General features: G+C 37.9%; 1 protein-coding gene across 2 annotated transcripts; it reads right to left on the reverse strand.

Annotated features, from left to right (window-relative positions):
• Positions 1-7,624: 7,624 nt before the first annotated feature.
• LOC126821747 (E3 ubiquitin-protein ligase RBBP6) lies at positions 7,625-20,575 on the reverse strand. Of its 2 annotated transcripts, XM_050550234.2 has the most exons (7): positions 20,242-20,575; positions 15,408-18,332; positions 14,547-14,672; positions 14,161-14,254; positions 13,571-13,689; positions 9,483-12,318; positions 7,625-9,322 (listed from the first exon to the last, which is right to left on the reverse strand). In XM_050550234.2, the coding sequence occupies exons 1-7, from the start codon at positions 20,509-20,511 to the stop codon at positions 9,231-9,233; spliced, it is 6,462 nt and encodes a 2,153-aa protein (XP_050406191.1). In that variant the 5' UTR covers positions 20,512-20,575; the 3' UTR covers positions 7,625-9,230. The 2 variants fall into 2 exon arrangements, with proteins under 2 accessions (XP_050406191.1, XP_050406192.1); XM_050550235.2 differs by lacking the exon at positions 20,242-20,575 and having other exon boundaries at positions 15,408-19,993.
• Positions 20,576-20,744: the final 169 nt, after the last annotated feature.

Here is a 20,744-nt window from a genome sequence, read left to right on the forward strand (position 1 = left end):
CCCCTCTGGTAGCGCACCTGAGTAATCTTGTCAGTAAGGAGTGCAGTAAATTAATCGCTTGTCGCAACTTTTGAGATAAGAGAAAATCCTTTGTGTTTAACATATTTACACGTGGATAATAAATCAGAGATTGGGATCAAATTAAACACAGTCGACGTTATTTAATACCAAAGTCACCGGTTATTGAAGGTGAATCTGCTAATGAAAGTCAGTTTATAAATATATCAATATTTAGAGTTCCTTGTTTGGGCCGTTCAGAATGTTTTCCTAGAAACTACCATCTATTTTAAATTGTTCAAATGTTTCAAGCGCGTAAAATAATTATGGGGCAAATACGTACCTAAACATAGAATTACCTATCTATGGGGAAAATGCTACCCTAAACATAACTAGATAGGGGCAAATACGACCCTAAAACATTTCTAATGAGGTGTAAAATTCCACCCAAGAACAAAGCCACAATATACAACACCTTAAAGAGAGAGAGACAGACAGACAGACAGACAGAAAGACAGACAGAAACAGAGAGGGGGGAGAGATGGGGACTAACATATGGTTCAATTTTATATCAATACTTCGCTTGCGCGTAGAGGTCGTTAGCAGTTGGAGAAAGCCGGAGTAACCGGAGAAATCCGACGAGGTTGGACATACGACCCTACTCCTTGTCACGTACAACCGGGAAATCGAAACCACGCCAGTTGACTCAATGACAAAACTTATGATACAATTAACGCGATAGATCAAATGAGTTGAAACAAACTTTTGCCAGGAACAAATACAATAATTGAAACTGCAACTGTGGTGTTATTATTGTCTTCGTACCAGACCATCTTGTGAACCTACCCACTGAAATCACAAAACTGGCTATAGAGCAGGGCCAGAGTTCACATAGTATTCTCAGACTTCAGTTGAGAATTTGCACAACTTTCAATCACTGTTTATGAGAAATATCTTTGATGCAGAAACACAAAACTCTGCACACAGTTTCTTGTTGATGTATTTGATACATTCAAACAACAACAGTTTTATAAAGGGCTACATTTTAGTTTAAGTAAAGTGAACAAGTTTGAGTAAATTCTCAACTTAAGTCTGAGAATGCTTTGTGAACTCTTTGCCAGGTTCTTATTGTAATGTCCTTTAGCGTCCTTATATAGTTCCTGAAACTTAAGCATTGTCCCCTCTCTTGATCTATATATACCGTTTCTAATGATAGTGTTAGCATTCTCCTCTAATATCTTAAAAGTTTGGCATTGTTATAATTCTTGATGGGTAGTGATGTCCTTATAGAGTTAATAATGGTAGGATTAGCATTGTCCTCTAATGTCCTAGAGGTTTAGTATCGTGTGGAGTAATGTAATAGAGGTCCCAATGATAGATTTAGGTCAACATTGTTCTTGGTGTGTAGTAATGTCCTTATAGTGTTAATAATGGTAGGATTAGCATTGTCCTCTAATGTCCTAGAGGTTTAGTATCGTGTGGAGTAATGTAATAGAGGTCCCAATGATAGATTTAGGTCAACATTGTTCTTGGTGTGTAGTAATGTCCTTATAGTGTTAATAATGGTAGGATTAGCATTGTCCTCTAATGTCCTAAAGGTTTAGCATCGTGTGGAGTAATGTAATAGAGATCCTTATGATAGATTTAGGTCAACATTACCGTCGATGGTTGTTACATTGGGGATTGCTGGTAATCATTTTAATGGAAGAGCATCTGTTTGGATTACATAATCCGATCTGATGTCCTTCATTAAATGTAATATTGTTAGGTATGAATTCCCTTATTGATTTCATTTTATATAAATGTAATAGATCCCGTCCCGCGTTTGTTGGTGTGTAGGCGCTCTATGTATTCACCCAGAATGTAGGCCTACTATCACAACCTTACTTACCAGTGGTCAAATACAAGGCCTAGAGGGTGAGTTCGACACAATTGATCAGTGGACATGAGAAATCCCAGTTTGTCGGCACCAAAAAAAAACACCACTCAGGAGGCGACAACCGTCAAGATCGGTCACATTATATCTTTTGCGTTTTTCTTGTAAATCTTTGTCATGTTTTTTTTTTCATTTTCAGTGAAGACTGTTATTACAGACCCGGAACTATACAGCACAGTGGAAGCTTACGCCTGGAAACCAGATCCATTCACTTGATTTAATATTTGTTGTTTATCGTTTGCAGTGTTTATGCTGTGTCCGCGGGGTTGTCTTATCGTTTTGTTAGTCTGTAGTGTGGTCCTCTTGCACTTATTAATATATACATGTATAACGTAAAGATGTACCACGTGTTCAGGTGCGTGTCCAGAGAAGGCGAGAGAGAGAAATGGGGTTTAACGTCCACTCGACACAAACTAGGTCATTTCGGGACTAACATATGGTTTAATTTTATTTAGATAATTCGCTTGCGCGTAGGGGTCTTTAGCAGTGTGTCCAGAGAAGGGGTGCGGTGGTAAATCTGTAATTTTAAAGAGTTGAATAATCCAGGGTTCCATGCCATTGTTTATGTTGGAACGCCATCAACGAACCTCCAAGATTGCCAGTCACTCAGGGTCCCAAGCAATGATATCCAATCACTGATAACAATTGTTTGTCGGCAATGAAAGCATTTACAAGACACTAAAAACCTATTATAACAAATCATTAAACATACATTATGTAAAATTAAGATAAAGAGCTAGCCATTCTGGCTATAATAGTTCGAAAATAGATAATGTAAAATGAATAATTTGAAAATTTCATTCAAATTACTCTATTGCGAGCGAAGATATTAGCCTTTGAAGGTTTGACCAGACGTGTGAAATAATTGCAACCACCGTACTGGTTGTACGAAGCTAAGTCCCGCTCCTCCATTTTTAAATTAAATCAAAATAAGGCTGAACCGTTCTAATCTATTTGATATCAGAGAAATCCGATGCCATCGAGAGTTGATTACTAATTAATAATTTAGAAAGCATTTCAGGCCTAAGAAAGATCTGCAATAGGCAGATTTAGCTCTTGCATAATGTATGTGTAACCCTTGTGGGTGCACGTTATGCGAATCACACAGCAGATATCAAGGGGGCTATCATTTTCAATAGAAGGCTTGATCTCGCTTTAACTAAGTTCGAGAATTGTGAAGTAATCTAGCAACGGCCAGATGTTGTAAAACTCGCAGTCGTTGCTTCAGGAACATGGGGATCCATATGGACCCCAGTTATAATTCAAAGTTTTTATTTCAGATATATTTGAATTAAAAGGCAGCGGGTTGGTTTTTATTTGGATTCATATTTGACATCTGTAAAACAACTAAATTATTATCCAAAAACATTTTAGTGACATATGGAAAAGATTTAATAATATTCACAAAATTCTTACTTTGTGTACTATGTGATAATGAGGTTAAATGGCAATTCACGCTTGATACAAAAAACACTGAATATTTGGAATTCATCATTTAATTTTTGGTATTTGTAGCATGCAGATGATAAAAGAGAGAATACTTTAGCCATAGGCGTACGAGCCAGGGGGCAGCAGCTGCCCCCTAACTTTCGGGCAAGCTGACTTTTCGGGCAGACGGGTAAAGTGAAAAAAAAAATATTTCATCTACTTGGAAAAATAAAGTTCCCGAAATCTAATAAAACACTAATTTTACGGGCTGGAATAGCAGGAAACGCGTTTGCGGCTGTCAAATATTCCAAAATTTTCTTGCGGGGTCCATACAAGGTCAGTTCCGCTTCTTCGCCTCTCGAAGAAAACCGGCGCCGTTGTCTGTAAACCCGAAATTTTTTCGGGCATTTCTAGTTTTGCTTCCCTTACTGTTATCGAGCCCTAATATAGCACTAATTCTACTTTTCTTTTAATTGAATACCACGAATTTGTACAGAGTTGACTATGGAATCACTCTACTTTGTGCGACATTTTTCGGGCATCGATTATTATTTGTGAATGCAGCTGCAACAGTCTGATTGGATGGTTGGAATTCAGAGTGGGATACTTTTGGAGTTTACACGTGCTAGAATAGCAGAAAACGCATTTGCGGTGTTTAAATTTTCAAAATTTTCTCCGGGAGGGTATACCCCCGAACCCAGCTGGAATAACAGGAAAACGCGTTTGTGGCAGTTAAATTTTCTCCACACGGTCCCGTCTTCGTGGACTGTAAACGATTGATTGGAATTCGAGTCAGCCATCGGGGGGGGGGGGGGGGGGGGCAAGGTAAGCGTTGCGTCTGATTTGCATGTAACATAACTCTGCATGTGGGAAGCAGATGAATACCGATCTATTTGCTACGTGTAAAAATGTATAGGAGACAAAGTCACTAAATTTCAGAAAGCATCGCCCAGTAGTTATTACAAAACACAATTAAACATGTGCATGGGGTACACGGAGACCCCACGTGCACCGACAAGGGTTAAGTAAGCTATCCTTCGAGTTTATTCGGTTGCCAGTTCTATCGATGCCAACGTTTATAATACAAAACGTGATATCTATCATGAATTTAGCTGTTAAAGTCACCGTCTCTCGACTTTAAATAAACACCGGATATATTTATCGGATGATAACGCTGGTCTTGGGGGCCAGAACTTGAGGGTCGTAATTGTCGGAAAGAATTGAAAGTTAATAGGATTCTTGGTCGCGTGACCTTAAGCACTGTGTATAAATTTAAAGCCTCTAGAGCGTCTGTCAGTAATCGTGGATGACGGGCAGATCGGATAACGACAATAGTTTAATGTGAGCTAGCGTATAAAAAAGAAAAACGATATATATATAGGCCTACACGGGTTTTGCAGGAGCGCATACAAGAATTTTCAATAAGGGGTGGCGCTACAAACTAGATTCTTGCAGAGCTGAGAGAGAGAGAGAGAGAGAGAAAGTGGGTTTAACGTACACTCGACACAAACTAGGTCATTTCGGGATTAACATATGGTTCAATTTTATTTCAATAATTAGCTTGCGCGTAGGGGTCTTTAGCAGTGGGAGGAAACCGGAGAAACCCACGAGGTTGGACAGGCGACCCAACTCATTGTCACGTACAACCGGGTATCGAAATCACGTCAGTTGACTCAGTGAGACCTTATGATACAGCGCGCGCACACGTTAACCATTCGCCCCCCCCCCCCATCCCTGCCGAGTTGATAAAAAAAAAAAATAATTTGGGACTCCACGGAAAGTGGACTAAAAAGTGCTATTAATTCTAGCTCTTTGAAGCTTGATATACACAAATATACTTTATACGTATTTATATATAAAGGACACGTTGATTGTGTCGTTTGAGATTTTATATTTTATTGAATATTCATGCGTCCCAACAGGTCAAGCAAAGCTAGTGTAAAGAAGCAAAGTTAAACTTCTTAGAAGCTTACCGTGTGTATATTTTATATGTATAAACGACAGGTGAGCCGAGCTATGGGAAAATGTTTATAAAATAATAGCTACATTTTAATTGTCCTATGATCGGCCCACGCACCTACCGTTTTTTAGTCGTACTTACGGCCCCCACCACTGTTCTGGGAGATAAATAAATGAAGAATAGGGAATATTGCCGAGGATATTATCATAATCAGTGTTAATCCCAAGTTACGTTTCTAAATAGTGAAGGCATATTCAGAAGGAAAAAAAATCGCCATTACAAAAAGGCAGGTTATATGACTGGTCATTATTCCATAATAGACAACGACATTTGACACAATTGAATATCAAATCAACCACATAAAAAATCTATATCGTTAAAAATAAAATCTTTCAAAACTTTGACAGAATTAAAATTGGTGTTCCATTTGTGCATATTAAGATTGGTACTAACGGAATGTTGAAACAAGATTCTCAACCGATTCACACTGATCAGCAGTGAATATTCGCTAGGCCGCGACAATCACTGATAAGTATGACATCGATGCGACTAAATGAGTCCCAAATATTAACTTTTTTCTTCCGTCAAATTAAATTGTAAAACATTCTTTTCATTTATTAGAAAAATAAATAATTGAATTGTTTGTAGGTAAAAATAATTTCCTATTTAGTGTAAAAGGGTATTAAAATAAGTAAAATTCACCATTTAGCCCGAATCAGTAACGTCTTACGTAAACAATGCACGCGCTATTGAGCCGATGATTGACGCCGCGTGATGTTACGTTACGTGTCGAAACAGTCATCTGTAACAGATATTAAAAGATCTCTGTGAAACAGATTGCAACCGATTATGTTAAGCCATTTAGCAAGTGTTATAACAGCCAGTCTGACTCCTAAGTAACCTTTAAGAGTAACGTCCCTTTAATCAATTATGGCTTATGAACGTTTGGGTCGTCTCTTCATCTCGTTCGAAGACAATAAGCATTCAAAGTAAGCAAATTTACTAATGCAGTGTCCTGGACGTTGCAAGAATTCTAATAATGCCCGATTAAGACTGGTAAACAATTACATATGGATATTTTCTTGAACCGGGCCCGTAGCCAGCACTTAAAATTTGGTGGGGCTTCGGAATTTTTTTGTGGGGCTGAGTACGTGGCCGGTTAAGAACAACGCTCCTAAGAAAATATTATTGTTGGCAAAATATTGGGGGGCTAAGCCCCCCCCCCCTCCCACGTGGCCACGGGTCCGTCTTGAACTCTAGTGGCTACTTATTTAGTTCATGAACCTTTCAGATTTATTTCTAACTTGAAATGTTGCATTTTTCTTTTTACAGTTCGTCCATATGATTTCCAGGTCATCCATTTGAACCAGTTTTGGCCATGCTTTAGTCTGTTCATTTAAATTAGCTGTATGGTATGTACGGTTATCTCGCTCTCCGATATTTCGTAAAGGTTTTTTTTCAGTATTATTTAAACTAAATGTCTGTTCATGGTTTTACCCTTTCGGGTTTCATATAAATAATTTCAAAGATGTGCCCATTAAAAAGAAATCTTCCTGGTAAAGATACAAGTCTCTAAAGCCTTATTGGTGTTGACATGAAGCATTTAATACACAGCAGAGACATCAAAACTAAGAGATGAAATGAAATGGGATCTAACGTCCACTAAGACATCCTCAAGTCTAAAAGGTTAATGTTAGTTATTCAAAACCGATTCAGTATTTTAATGTGATAACTTCACTTTCCTGCACCAACGTAGCTAATGACAGATTGCTATGATCGGTCTGTCACGTTTGCAACTACTATTCGTCGAATTCCAACTGTCACGGGTTCTGTAAAATGCACACTTGCGAGCGCACTTTTTTGTCCCGTAAGAAAGACTGGGCGCTTTTTACTTGATAATTCAACTGCCCAGTGCCATGGGGAACCAGAATGTAAAATCCAAAAGAATTTTCTAGGCCTGCACCAAAATCAAACCCGTGAGCTACAAGTTTTTGGGGCATATCTGTGCTTTAAATGAAATTAAATGGGGTTTAACGTCCTACTCCGACTGGGCTAATGAAGACGGATCCGTGCTTGATAATAACTGAAAATAAAATGTGTTAAATAGGACAGACTGGGAGGGGTTGGGGTCGGATTCTGAGTCCATGTGACAGATCTAGTTTGAATGGCACCATGTCAAAAGGGGACAGGCCATGGAGTAACTTCTGCTGCATCAAGTCTGTTGCGACACTGTTGGGACTGTTGCACCTGAAGCTGGACCACGGTTGTGTTGGCAGTTCTGTGTCTTAAAACCAATCTTTTTCTCTGCTTCTCTTTATTTTATTTTAATATATACAGAGCACAACTAACAATAACAAAAACTGATAACAATACAAAAGCTATGAATATATAAACTATGATTGCCTTGCAGATCCTGTTTGGGGACTAGAACACTTGTTTTTTTTTATATCTGCACTTGGAATTTGGAACTCGGACCTGAATAGGAATTATCATAAATGCTCTGGTTTAATAAACCACATGGAATTTGGAACTCCACCAATAACCTAGCATAGCATTCTCGAAGGAATATCTATCGATTGAGTAAAATGAGTAAAGCAAAAACTGCTTTATAGACTTGGGACCAGAAGGAGGATTCATGATTAGTACATGTATATAAATTCCCATTTAGAAAATTTCTTTGCCTAATTACTGACTACTGGTTGAACACTGTACATCTTTTAGCTGTCAGTATCCAGGCCCACAGCCTGGAACCACATATAGCCTGTTCTGTAAATCAAGGTTCGGTTGTATTAAACATGCACAAGATTAAACAATGTCAAGCATTAAAATCATATCATCTAAATCATAAAGGATAAAGATAAAAATTAGGGATCATTTCACTGTATTTACAAATTCAATCAATTGTTCAGGGATGCATTTATCCTTCACAATCACATAATGTACATTTAATGTGTACTTTATCTGATCAAATCGTTAACATTATTAAAACAGTTTTTAACTGTCTTTTTAAGAAGATACAATCTGTTTAAGTTTGTCTGTTTATCCATTCATAATATCAAATGTTTTGGACTGTCTATTTGATAGTTTTTAGACAATATTTTCATTTGAATTATCAGTTTTTGAAAAAATATCTGGCTATATCGGACAGTTCACCACTAAATGATACTGCATACTACTCAAAAAGGTTCTTCAAAGTCTCTTCCGTTTGCAAAAAAATAAAATACTAATGAAAAAATCGGCTAAATTAGCAGCCCAGACTAAGGAATAAGCATGAGCATGATTTTATTGTCACAAACATTAGGATTTGATTTTATCCAATGTATATATATATACATATATACAGTATTTACAAATATTGTTCTCTGCGATTTTCCATTCTACAATTTTACTAAAGTATTCAATTTCGGGCACAATACCAGTCATCAATGCACCTCATAAGCCACCATAGTATCATAACCGATGTCCTTAGCAGCATCACCAAGACCACAGAATATCATTGAAGTTCTCAGCTTATGAAAAAACATAGAGCATCACCATTTACTGAATTTTTGCATAATTATATTAATGGACTGTTTTTGAGTAACCCGTTGACTGAATTAGGTTCCAACTTGATTTTGGTGAAATATTACTCTGGCATGATACTGCTACACATTCTGGAAATACACAATCAGGGGGGCTGCAACTAAATATTACAATCTTTAATAACCATACTTTGTATATAGTAATAGTAGTCCAGTCACATCAACCATCCAATTTTGGGAAGAGATCATGAAGTCTCTAAACGTATCATCAGACATTTTCTGAAGTTGTTGATCGCCAACTTTTAATAATTGTTTTAACCATTCTGTGTACATCTCTGGTGACCTAATATAATGTAATTTGTAACGTTTATTGTCTCTACTTTCATTTTCAGCTGTCATTCCCTTCTTGATCTTCATCACATTCATCAACTACTTCAAAGTCGCTTCCCATTTCAATACTGCTACCAAGACTTTCCCCATCTGAAAAGAAGGAGAGTTGTTAGCTGAATTTGAAGACTTTCCCAAAGACCATGACAGTAAGGGGATAATTTGGGTTCTAATCTAGAATAATCCCAACACATCACAAAATATAATCAAATCCTTATTTGGAGATAAGCAGGATTAAATAACAAATACATACCACTAATATCCAGTTCCTCTCCATCAACAGGCATTTCTAGGGAAATACCCTGGAATTCATCAGGACATATATTAGAGTCCTCTGGTTCAATAGTATCTGAGGCCGATGCTTCCAAAACAGTTATACCATCATCAAGTGAAACCGTTTCATCAGCGATAGAATCAGCTAAACATGGATCAAAGCATTTATTGCTGTCACTTTCTTCTGAAAAATTCTCAATCATTGAAACAGTTAACGCTACAATTTCCCCACCACCCCCTGAAACAGAAATACTTTCATTTATGGCTACTTCATTCAGCGTGCTGACATCAGCTACTTCTCCTGGTATATTCTCCATGATAATTGTACTATTTGAACTGTCATCTTCCTCCTGGGCCGTTTTGGGTTCCATCACACCAGCCAATGATGAAATGAGATCTGGTCCATTATTTCCATTGTCCTCTTCTGCACCCATCAAAGGATTCTCAGCTATGTTTACAATTGTTAAATCTTTTTGGTCATTGCTGTTATGTTCCTGATCTGCACAGTCTATTACAGTCATCTCCTCCAGTGCTGGAATAGGTTGATTTTCATTGCTGTCCTGTCCAGGATCTGCACAATCTATAACATTCATGTCATCCAAGCAGGGGATAGCTTGGTTACTATCACTGCTGTTCTGTTCAGCACTGTTTCTTCTTAAATCCATCTCTTTTAATGCTGGAACAGTGTTATGGTCATCTATCTCAGCAGTATCAATAACAGTAAAACCATCCAGGTCATTCTGACCATCAACATTTTCTTCTGGATTTTCATGATCTTCATTTATAGATATTGTTATACGATGATCTTGTACCAAATCTTGTGCTGGTAACTCAACTGCATCTTTTAATGGCTCACTTTTCTCGTTTTCAGTAGAAACTAGACATTCCTGTTTTGAACTTTCTGCAACTATTATTGTTTCTTTCACCTCAGACTCCATCTTCGGTTCTGTTTCTTCAGGTGTTTTTGTGTCCTGTTTGGTAGAAAAAGAACTGATTTGAGACTCTGGTGAATCATTTTCCTTGGCTCCGCTGTCTTGAGATGTTGAAGTTTTTTCAGGGACAGATTTTACAGGGACAGATTTTTCAGAGACAGATTTTACAGGGACAGATTTTTCAGAGACAGATTTTACAGGGACAGATTTTACAGGTCCACAATCTACAATGTTGGTACTTTCTGCAGGTTCAACAGTTTCCAAAGTCTTTGTTTCTGGCACTAAAGTATCCAAAGGTAACGTGCTTGGAGCCTGGTCTACTGGTGAACACTCCATTGGTTCAGCAACTGCAACTTCTAGCTTTTCGGACACTTGTTTGTCAGTTTTTGCATCCGAAGAATCTAAAACTGCTACTGTTTCTGTAGTTTTAGAAGTAGTATCAGTTATCACTGGACTATCCTTTTCTTTGGGAGTTTCAGTCAATGGTGCAGTAGCACCTTCTGCAACACCAGAAACATTTTGACTAGCAACATCAACCTCCATTTTATCGTCTGTTGTTTCACAGGGTACAACATTCGAAGCAACTTCTTGAGAATTCACAGGTTTTGTTGGAACAGAACTAGTAACATTATCAGAGTCTTTATTTTCAAAATATATTCCATACATTTTCTCAGCTGTAGCTGCAGACATGTTTTGTAAGGCTTCCTTGGATGAAGGCAAATGCAAATTCTGAGATACAGGCGGTGGTGGCTTTGGAGTGACCAAGGGTGTTGTTGATGCAGGATCAATACCAAGTATCTTGAAATCCTCTTGTTCTTCTTTCATTTCTTGTTCAGTTTTCACAGTAATAACAGGAGCATCCTTTGTATCTTGCTGAGTTTGGATGTTAACAACAGACTTTTCCAATGAATCTTGTTCAGCTTTCTTTGACTCTTCCTCTGTTTTCACTGTAATAACTGGTCGTTCTTTTGCATCTTCTTCAGTTTTCACAGAAGATACAAGTTTTTCCGTTGAAGGTGGTAAAGGGATGGTTTGTAAACTAACATCAGGAACAACCGGCAAAGCTTTTTTATTAGTTTCATTGCCAACACTAAGAAACAGATCAAGAGGAACTGGATTTTCGGCTTCTGACTTTGACTGTTGTTGAGATTGGGGTTGCGGTGGCATCTTACGAACATCTTTCTGACCAGGAATTTTTCTTGTTGCTGGTGTCCATGATGGTAAAACTGTATTTTTACCACTTGATCTAGTTTTACGACCAATGACTGTTGGAATGATTGTACGCTTATCTTCTTTCTCCTCTTTAGCAATCACCTCTTTTTTCTCGTTTTTGTTATTACGATAATTTGCCTTGACCGATATCTTCGGTTTCTTGGATTCTCCCGGAATGGGGAAATGGGATTCTGAGGCATCTGGTAAAAATAATTTTTTTGTGGGAACAGGTGGTTCTTCTGGAACAGGTTCATCGTCTTCTTGACCCAAAGTAGCTGGTTTATTCACCAAAGCCTTTCCATCTTTTTTCCATTTAAATAAACCCTTATTTTTCACTTCTTCTTCTTCCTTCAATTTTTGTTCATCCTCTCGCTTTTTTTGGGCTAATCTCAGCTGAACTTCCTCTCTAGCTTGTGCCAACTTCAACTTGATATCTGACATTTCACTTTTTGGGGTTACAGGTGTTTTGCGATCATCTGAAAGGTCAGCTACTGGCTTATCCCATTTTTTCTCTCTTTCTCTTATTTTAGCATCTTTTTCTTTGTTTAATTTTTTCCTGCTTTCCATCTCCTTCTTGTGTGCTTTGTCTTTCTCTTCTTTAATCATAGCCAACTTCGCTTTCTTCTCCAACATATAGCGCTTCTCATAAAATGGGTTCTTCTTCAAGTAAGCCTGAAAAAAAAAGGTATGGATTTAAAAAATAAAAAAAGAAATAAAATGAAAATGGGCTTATGTTATACTTTTCAGCATTAACCTGGTTAATGAAGACAGGCATAGGCGGATATTTTTTGCCTGCACAGTGGCCCCACAGCTTTTTCTTCCAACTGTTAGTGGATCTTCAATGTGTTGCCCATCAGGAATCTCCCTTGGAAATTCTAAGGAAATGAAATGAAGTGAAATGAAATGGGGTTTAATCTATTCTGATCCCGACCGGACTAATAAAGACGGGCATACGCCATACAGTGTGCTATTTGGGGAATTTTGCACGGACAGCGACACTGCGGCCTACTCTTATATTGAATTCCAACTGCCATGGGATCTTTTACATGCACGCCAATGTGTACACGGGACTGCATATTTTCTTACCATCCGAACGACTATACAATGTCTCTTGCCAGGCCCTCTGTTCTGTACCACTAACAAGGGGGAACCATGCCGGAAAATCTGGGTGAACTTCCTCAGTCCAATGCAGGGATCGAACACCCGACCTCCAGGTTAGTGAGCTAACATCTTACCCGCCTAATCAACGTGGCCCCCCAAATCCTGAGAAACTTTCACAGCCATCTATGTGTCCTCCTGATTAGTGAGCAAGTGACATACCGACCAAGCCACTATGTCTCCTGTATGAATAAGAAATGGGGTTTATTGTTCTCCATTTCTGCCTTAACCTGCATTATGAGGGATGTTTTGCCAGGACATCATCATTATGGCTTAATCTTATTTCGAATTCTAACCGCCAGGGTTTCTTTAATGTACATGCCATGGTATAGGGGTGCACAGGGTAAAAAATAAAATGGTTGGTGACCAGTACTTCAAGGTGTAGAACAGTAAAATATTGTCCATTCTGAATTATATAAATAAGTGGAATCCTTCTTATTCTTTCTGCACCTAATATAATAAAGAGAGAAAGAGCTTGCTCGTAGGGGTTTTTAGTAGTGGGGGAAAACCGGAGGACCCGGAGAAAACCCACGAGGTTGGACAGGCGACCATACTCCTTGTCACGTACAACCGGGGATTCGAAACCACGCCAGTCGACTCAATGACAGACTTTATGATACAGCAACCCTTCTCCTTGTCACGTACAACCGGGCATTTGAAATGACAGGCCTTGTGATACCGTGCGCACATGCTAAGCATTCGGCCATCCACCCCCCCCCCCCCCCACATATAATAAAGAGTTATACCCATTTTTGATAAAACTCACCTTATATTTTAGAAAATGAGAATGTTCATTGAGATGAGCCTCTGCCGACGTCACGTCACCCATGTATTCATTACACAGTGAACAATAGAATGCATCAACACTCATCATAAATTCAGTTCCTATTAATAACAAGTTGAAAACAGATATTAATAATAATTCCAAGAATATAAAATTTCAATGACCATCGATATACCATCAAAAATATAGAGTTTGAGGGAAGGGGGAGGGGGGGAACCAAACATCTCCAGAACAGCATTTTTTGACACTGTCTATACCTCCCCATCCGCATGCTGCTACTGTTTAAACACCAAGAACCATATTCTTGGACTTTGGTAAGATATAACCACCTAGTTTTTGAACAGGAAAAAGGAAATCATTGCAATAATGTGATAGAAAGAGAAAGAGAAATGGGGTTTAACATGCACTTGACACAAACCAGGTCATTTTGGGACTAACATATGGTTCAATTTTATTTCAATAATTCACTTGTGCGTAGGGGCATTTCAAGAAAGCATCAAACGCGCAAAAAATTACAATTTTCATTGAATCAATTAAACGGGGTTCAATATATTTAAGATTGTTATAAAAACCTGTCATGGGTAAATTCTGAACGGGTCCTTTTGTTGATTCCTGCTTCTTGGTCATACTATGTAAGTGCCACGGTCTGTCATATGGATCTGCTTTCTGAAAATAAAACCAAGAGTACATTTTTCCAATAAATATGATGTCTATTTTGACAAACTCTGGGTTTCCATGAGTAAGCAGCTGGCTCCTCAAAAACGAGGAGGCTAGGGGCACAGGTCTCCTGACCAGAATGTCCCAGGCTTGAGTCAGTACTACTTGACTACCCTCTCTCCCCATAACACTTGGAACTATTATGAAGAATGTCTATGGTACTTCTTCATCATAGGTTTCATCGCACAATACTACAAAAGTTTAAAGTGGTTAACATGTGTTCTAGAAAAAGTAAGCATACCTGCAAATGTGTTTTGCTTTTTAAATGTTTACAGTATTCAACAGCGTAATTCATGACCATATTACAACATCGACACCAATGCTGACCTGGATCTTTGAATTTATATCGTACAGAACTTTTCGGTGACTGTAAAATAGAATATTTACAACATACCATATTAAATATACGTCACTGAAATACAGATATAATATACAGGAATCAAAGAAAGAATACTCAATTTCCAAAAACGAATGTTATGTTTATGGCAATAAAGAGAGAGAAATGGGTTTTAACGTTTACAGATACATTATGCAAGATCAGATAAAGAACTGGCAGTTCTGACTATAATAGTTAAAAATTAGATAATGCAAAGGGAATATGCTGAAAATTTCAGTTAAATTGTTTCACTCTAAACTGAGAAAACCTTACTTTAAAATCACTGTAGTCTCGATTGTCATTGTTACTGCTGTCGCGATAATTATCCATTTTTGCAGTTACTCATCAATGGGCAGATTGGATTTAAATCCAATGAAAAATGGACACATAAGATGGCATTCAGAGTTGATTATGGTCTTTTCATGTTAATAAACGTCTAATTAATAGTTCATATAACATTTCAGGCCTAAAGAAAGACCTGCAATAGGTTGATTTAGCTCTTGTATAATGTATGTTTAACATTTTATTTCAATAATCGGCTTGAATAAAGGGGCCTTTAGTTGGACAGACAAACCTTCTTGAGACTGTTAATTATAAGACTTTTATATCACTGAAATTCAGTCATGATTTGGTAAAATTTGGTGTCGGCATTTCTTCCAAAAAGATAATGGTTTCACTAAATAAACGTGTATCACAACACAAATGTAATAATAAGGCCCTATTTACCTCTTGTTTCTGGGGTTCTTGTTTACTATCTTCTTCATTTTCAAATTTGCTCAAGTCGACTGGTTCCTCGCTTGCCTTTCGGAGAGCTTTTATCTGTTCAGCTATTTCTTCTTGCAGTTTACTGTTTGCTGTGAGCAAGGGATCTTTATGACCATCTTTCTGTCTCTGGCGCTTTCTCATGATTTCATTTTGTTGTTTCCTCAATTTATCCATTTCCTTTTCTAGAATCTCCAATTTCTTTTGTCTTTCTTCATGATCTTGTTTTAATCTTGCTTTTATGTGAGGCGGTATCTCTGCAGGTGGTGGTGGTTCTTCAGGTTTTACAATCGGTGCTACTGTAATTTTGCGGATGTGATCAATTTTTGGCATGAGAACTATTCTGGCTGGTTCGGGTGATTGTTCTCTGAATTCTTCCACAATTTTGGAGGTTGTAAGAACTCTTCTTGAGTCTGGATTTGCTCCTATTTGGATTTTGAAGTCCTCTGGAATTTTAGGTTCATTTAATCGGTCATCCAGTTTACTTGAAGATTCCCTAGTATCCATTAACTTTGCTTTATCCCATTGATCTTTTGTTACAGAACCATTTCTATGTGAACTTCGTGAATTATCCAATCTTGAAGTTAATGTTATTTCTCTTGCAGATCCCTCCCTCACACTTCTTTCTCTAGAAGATCTTCTATCTCTTGAACTATCTCTTCTTGAATTTCTTTTAGGACTTCTTGAATTTCTTTTAGGACTTCTTGAATTTCTTCTTGGGCTTCTTTTCCTACTACTGCTACTTTTTTCCTGAGATGAACCCCTTCTTCTAGGACTTTTTGAGCTTCTTCTTCTCGGACTTCTTTCTCTGGAATTCTTACGCCTAGGACTTCTTGAGCTTCTTCTCTTTTGACCTCTATCTACAGAGCTTCTTCTTCTAGGACTTCTTTCAAATGAATCTTTTCTTCTAGGACTTCTTTCAAATGAATCTCTTCTTCTGGGACTTCTTTCAAATGAATCTCTTCTTCTGGGACTTCTTTCAAATGAATCCCGTCTACCAGCATTTCTTTCAAATGAATCTCTTATTCTGGAACTTTTTTCAAATGAATCCCTTCTTCCGGGACTGCTGTCCCTTGAATCCCTTCTTCCAGGACTTCTTTCCCTTGAAATCCTTCTATTACCCATATCTCGTGAAGCTGATCTACTTCTTGATCTTAATCGTTCATTGTACAGAAAATCATCATCAGGGTGCCTTCCTGTAAAGCCCATTATATTAGGGTTTTCAAAGGGCATGTTTGCAGGAGGTACATCACCGCCATAAAATGGTGGAGGATATACAGGGCAGCCTGGCTGGGGGAGTGACGGTGGTGGATAATTCATGTTTGGTGGTGCAAGATACTGAGCATAAGGATCAGCTCCAACTGGGTGTGGAGGATATGTACCAGGCGTAGGTAATGGAAGAGATTCACTAATCACACTAGATCTCTCAGAACTTATAAAACTTTCTATTTTTTGCCCACTTCCTCTTCTATCTGAATGCTCATCACTCTTCTTCTTGTCTGATGTTTCAACTTTCGGTCGTACTGTAGATTCCTTGCGCTTGAATAATCCAGCAGTAAGGTCTTCATCTGAGAGTCCTCCACCTAAAAATGAAGCTGTCTGATTTATACATATATCTTTCTCTTTAGTTTTATTTTCTCTGTCCTGTTTTTCCTTTGCTAGTTCTTGCATTCTCTTGGACATTCCAAAATCAAAACCTATGGACTGTAAGATGTTCTGAATTGTGTTAGTGGTTTCATCCTTTTTGGGTTCTTCTGGAGGATCAGGCTCTGGTTTGGACAATCTGTTCATGAAATCAATATTTTGACTTGTAGAACGTGGAACATCAATGGATGATCTGCCTGATTGACTTCTTTGTTCAGATATTGAGGGTCTGCTGAGGCTGGACAACAAATCACTGCCTTGTCTTCCAAGACTTGATAACAGATCAGATGGTGTTCTGTCAGACGCCAAATTCCCTGTGGGAGAAAAAAGACTTGTAGGAAGTTTACCAATTCCAGATAAAAGATCAGATGAAATTCTGGGTAGTGCTGATAGGACATCTACTGGTGGTCTTGACTGTATTTCTTGAGGATGTCTGGGCTGGGCTACAGATGTTTGCTTTAAAGATGCTAATGCAGCTTGAATAGTGGACATAGATTCATCACTGAGGGCTGTTATACCCCCTTGAGTGTTCATACCCAAAACACCTTGAACTTTCTCACCATAGCTTTGATTTTGGGCTTGCATCTGAGTACGATGTGGCATTCCTCGATCACTGGGATGCATCCACATTCCACTTGGGTCGTTTGAGTTTCTTCTATCAGAGGAGGTGTTTCGATCTCTAGAAGACCTGCTATGACGTGTACCTGCTTCATCACCATACAAGAACTTTTCTTCATCTTCAACATCCATATAAGTGGACATTCCAGGTAAATGCAATTTGTCTGGACCTTGGCTTCTGTCGTATCTCTGGGGGATTTCTTGAGACCTTTCTGGTAATCTTTCTTGAGACCTTTCTGGTAATCTTTCTTGAGACCTTTCTTGCACTCTTTCCGGTTGTCTCTCTGAAAGTGTTTCCTGGAACCTTTCTTCTTGCTTTGGAGGTTCATTTGAAGATTCAGATGCAGTAGGCTTCTTCTTCAAAATAGATTTCAGGGGTCTTGCTTGTGGGGGTGTTGCAGAAGGTGTTGTTGACAGGGAACTTGGGAATAGTGGAGGTTGTCCACTTGATCTTGATTTCATAACGCTGCTTTCCTCCATGCGATTCTGTTGATCATTCATTGGACTCCTAATGTCTCTTGAATCATTACCAGGTCGGTTGTCCTCATTTGGTCCAGGACCTGGGGGCCCTCTGTTGTCATAGGCACTACCATATCTGTCTCTGTCCTGTCTGTGCGATTCATTGACCTTTAATTTTAGTATGAAAAGTCATTAATAATCAAATCATATTTTTTAAAGATTTCATCATGAATTTTTCATCAAGATATAAAGATAACAACTGAATTACAAAACCAAAAATCCCCCAGCACTTACCAAGATGGTGTTTGGAATGGAATGGAACATTCAATTTCTTGTGGACATTTTACTTTGATGATTTTTGAGAATAACATCAATAATTTTTTTATTTCTATGATTACAATGTTCAATGCGCTAGCAAAGAGAATTTTGTCCAGAAAGTGGCATTTGCACCTATTCATTACCAAATTATATTATGGGCTTACCACCATCCAAACCCAATTTGAAAAATCCTGATGGTTTTTCCGGGTCCACACTAGTATTTTAACTGAGGACAATTTTGTTGTGATCCCTTTTTGTTAGTTAATGTCAAATGTTGGACAGGCATTTAAAATTGATTACATGTACATGTTTTAGCTGTTACACATATCAAAATGTCCAACAATCAAAATGTCTAACAGTTAAGATCTGGAGTGATTTCTGTCCAATATCTTCAACCTTTTAAATAAACCACATAAATTCTTAACACTTGTTCATCATTACACATGCAACATGAGCGCCAAACTGATTCTGGTGTCTGGCCAAATTTTAAACTAAAAGCCCTGTAGTTTCTAATTCAAACTAAAGGCACAAGTACGGCTATCCAGAATTTCAATTCACGATTCACCAAGTCAAGAAAATTTTTACGTAAAAAAACAAATTCATTTTTGTTTTGAAAAGTTACTGAAGATGATTTTTTTTTTTTTACTACTGTAGTATTTGAAACCATTGAAATCTCATAAGTATTGTAGGAGCAATATCATTTAGGAATTAAAAATTTTGACTTAGAAATGATTATTTTGAGGTGTTACACAGTAACATTCCAGGGAGTGGAGTAGCCCAAAGGCGAAGCAGCACAATCATTGCTAATAGTATTGCCCAGCATTAAATGCAAAACTATTAGACTTAAATATGTGATTTTCCAAATGGCATGATTGGTAGATTACGTAGCATTTAATGACTATAGCTTTCCCTTTGAGAACCCTCATGGTTACCATCCCAACACCCAAAAACATTTATCATTATTACGTAACAGTGTTAAGTAAATTGTATTTATTTCAATAAGGTATTTCGAACATTTCAATTAATATCATAATTTCATTGACAATTTACAAGATCATATGCAATAAATAAATAAAACCTCTTAGAACTGACAGGTACATGTACCTTTGAATGGGAAAATATCTTAGAATGGAACAGGTTTTTACGCTTCGCTAACACAATACTTTGGTTATTTGAGACAAACATTCGCACATACCCCATAGGAATAAAATTGTAACATGCCAAGTTTATTCCTATAGGTATGTGTGCAATTAATATGAGGAAGGTAAATTTTGTCTGAACAACTCCATTCACATATATTCTTCTCTAACTGTCAAAGGTTCTTTTGCACACATAGATCTCAACTAAGTACCACTTTCCTTGTCAACCCTGTGGTCACCACCCTTGGCATAAAAAATCCCCATGGCTTTTTCTACACCCACATCAAGATTTGATTAGAGCCGCTGCATTTTAATAAAGCCTAGGCCTAGTGCTCTGGCAGTCCTTTTTGTTCTTGGATGGGGTTCCTTGGAAGTCCAACCAAAAAAAAAAAAAAAAAAGCATCAAGACTCTTGTCCATTAGTTATTCAATGCACCAGGGTCCTGCTACAATTAGATCTAATCAAGAGCTTGTCCCATCAATACAAAATTTGTCACAGAGACAAGTGACAAAAGCATTGCATCAAGCTTAGTACTGAGTACAGTGCTGTACTAACAGCAAAAAAGGTGATGTAAGAAATTTTAATAAACATTTCTTATAATCATTGAGAATTTATCATACTCTAGAATCGTAAACGGGTCTTTTGTGCGGTGGTGAAAGTCTTTGAGGAGATCCGTGTCTCTTCCTGTCTTGGAACTGAGACGGCGGTGACCGTCGTCTCTCATCCTGTCGTCGATCGAAATCGCCTGCATAATAATTCGTCGGAGGTTGATTCATATTCGGTTGATTTCGCATTCCACCATTTGGTCCGGGAGGGAAACCTCTGTTTCCATACATCGGAGGGGGTCCTCCCCTACCCCTCGAGCGACCGCGACCAGGCATATAAGCCATTTTCCTTGCTTAATTTGACATTAAAAACAGTAAAATCATCTGCAACTATTTTTGTCCGGATATGTCTCCGGTGCTTCTATGATGCGCACGCGTGAATTTACGACATCTAAATATCTATGGAATATTTTGGTCTTAACCACGTGTTTATTTACAATTTTAGCATTTCCATGGATAAATTTTCGATAGTTTCGTCGCACATTTGATTTATTAGCTATATTCTTTTTTTGAATACC

This window comes from Patella vulgata, chromosome 5 (assembly GCF_932274485.2).
Source record: "Patella vulgata chromosome 5, xgPatVulg1.2, whole genome shotgun sequence".
Taxonomy (NCBI): domain Eukaryota; kingdom Metazoa; phylum Mollusca; class Gastropoda; family Patellidae; genus Patella; species Patella vulgata.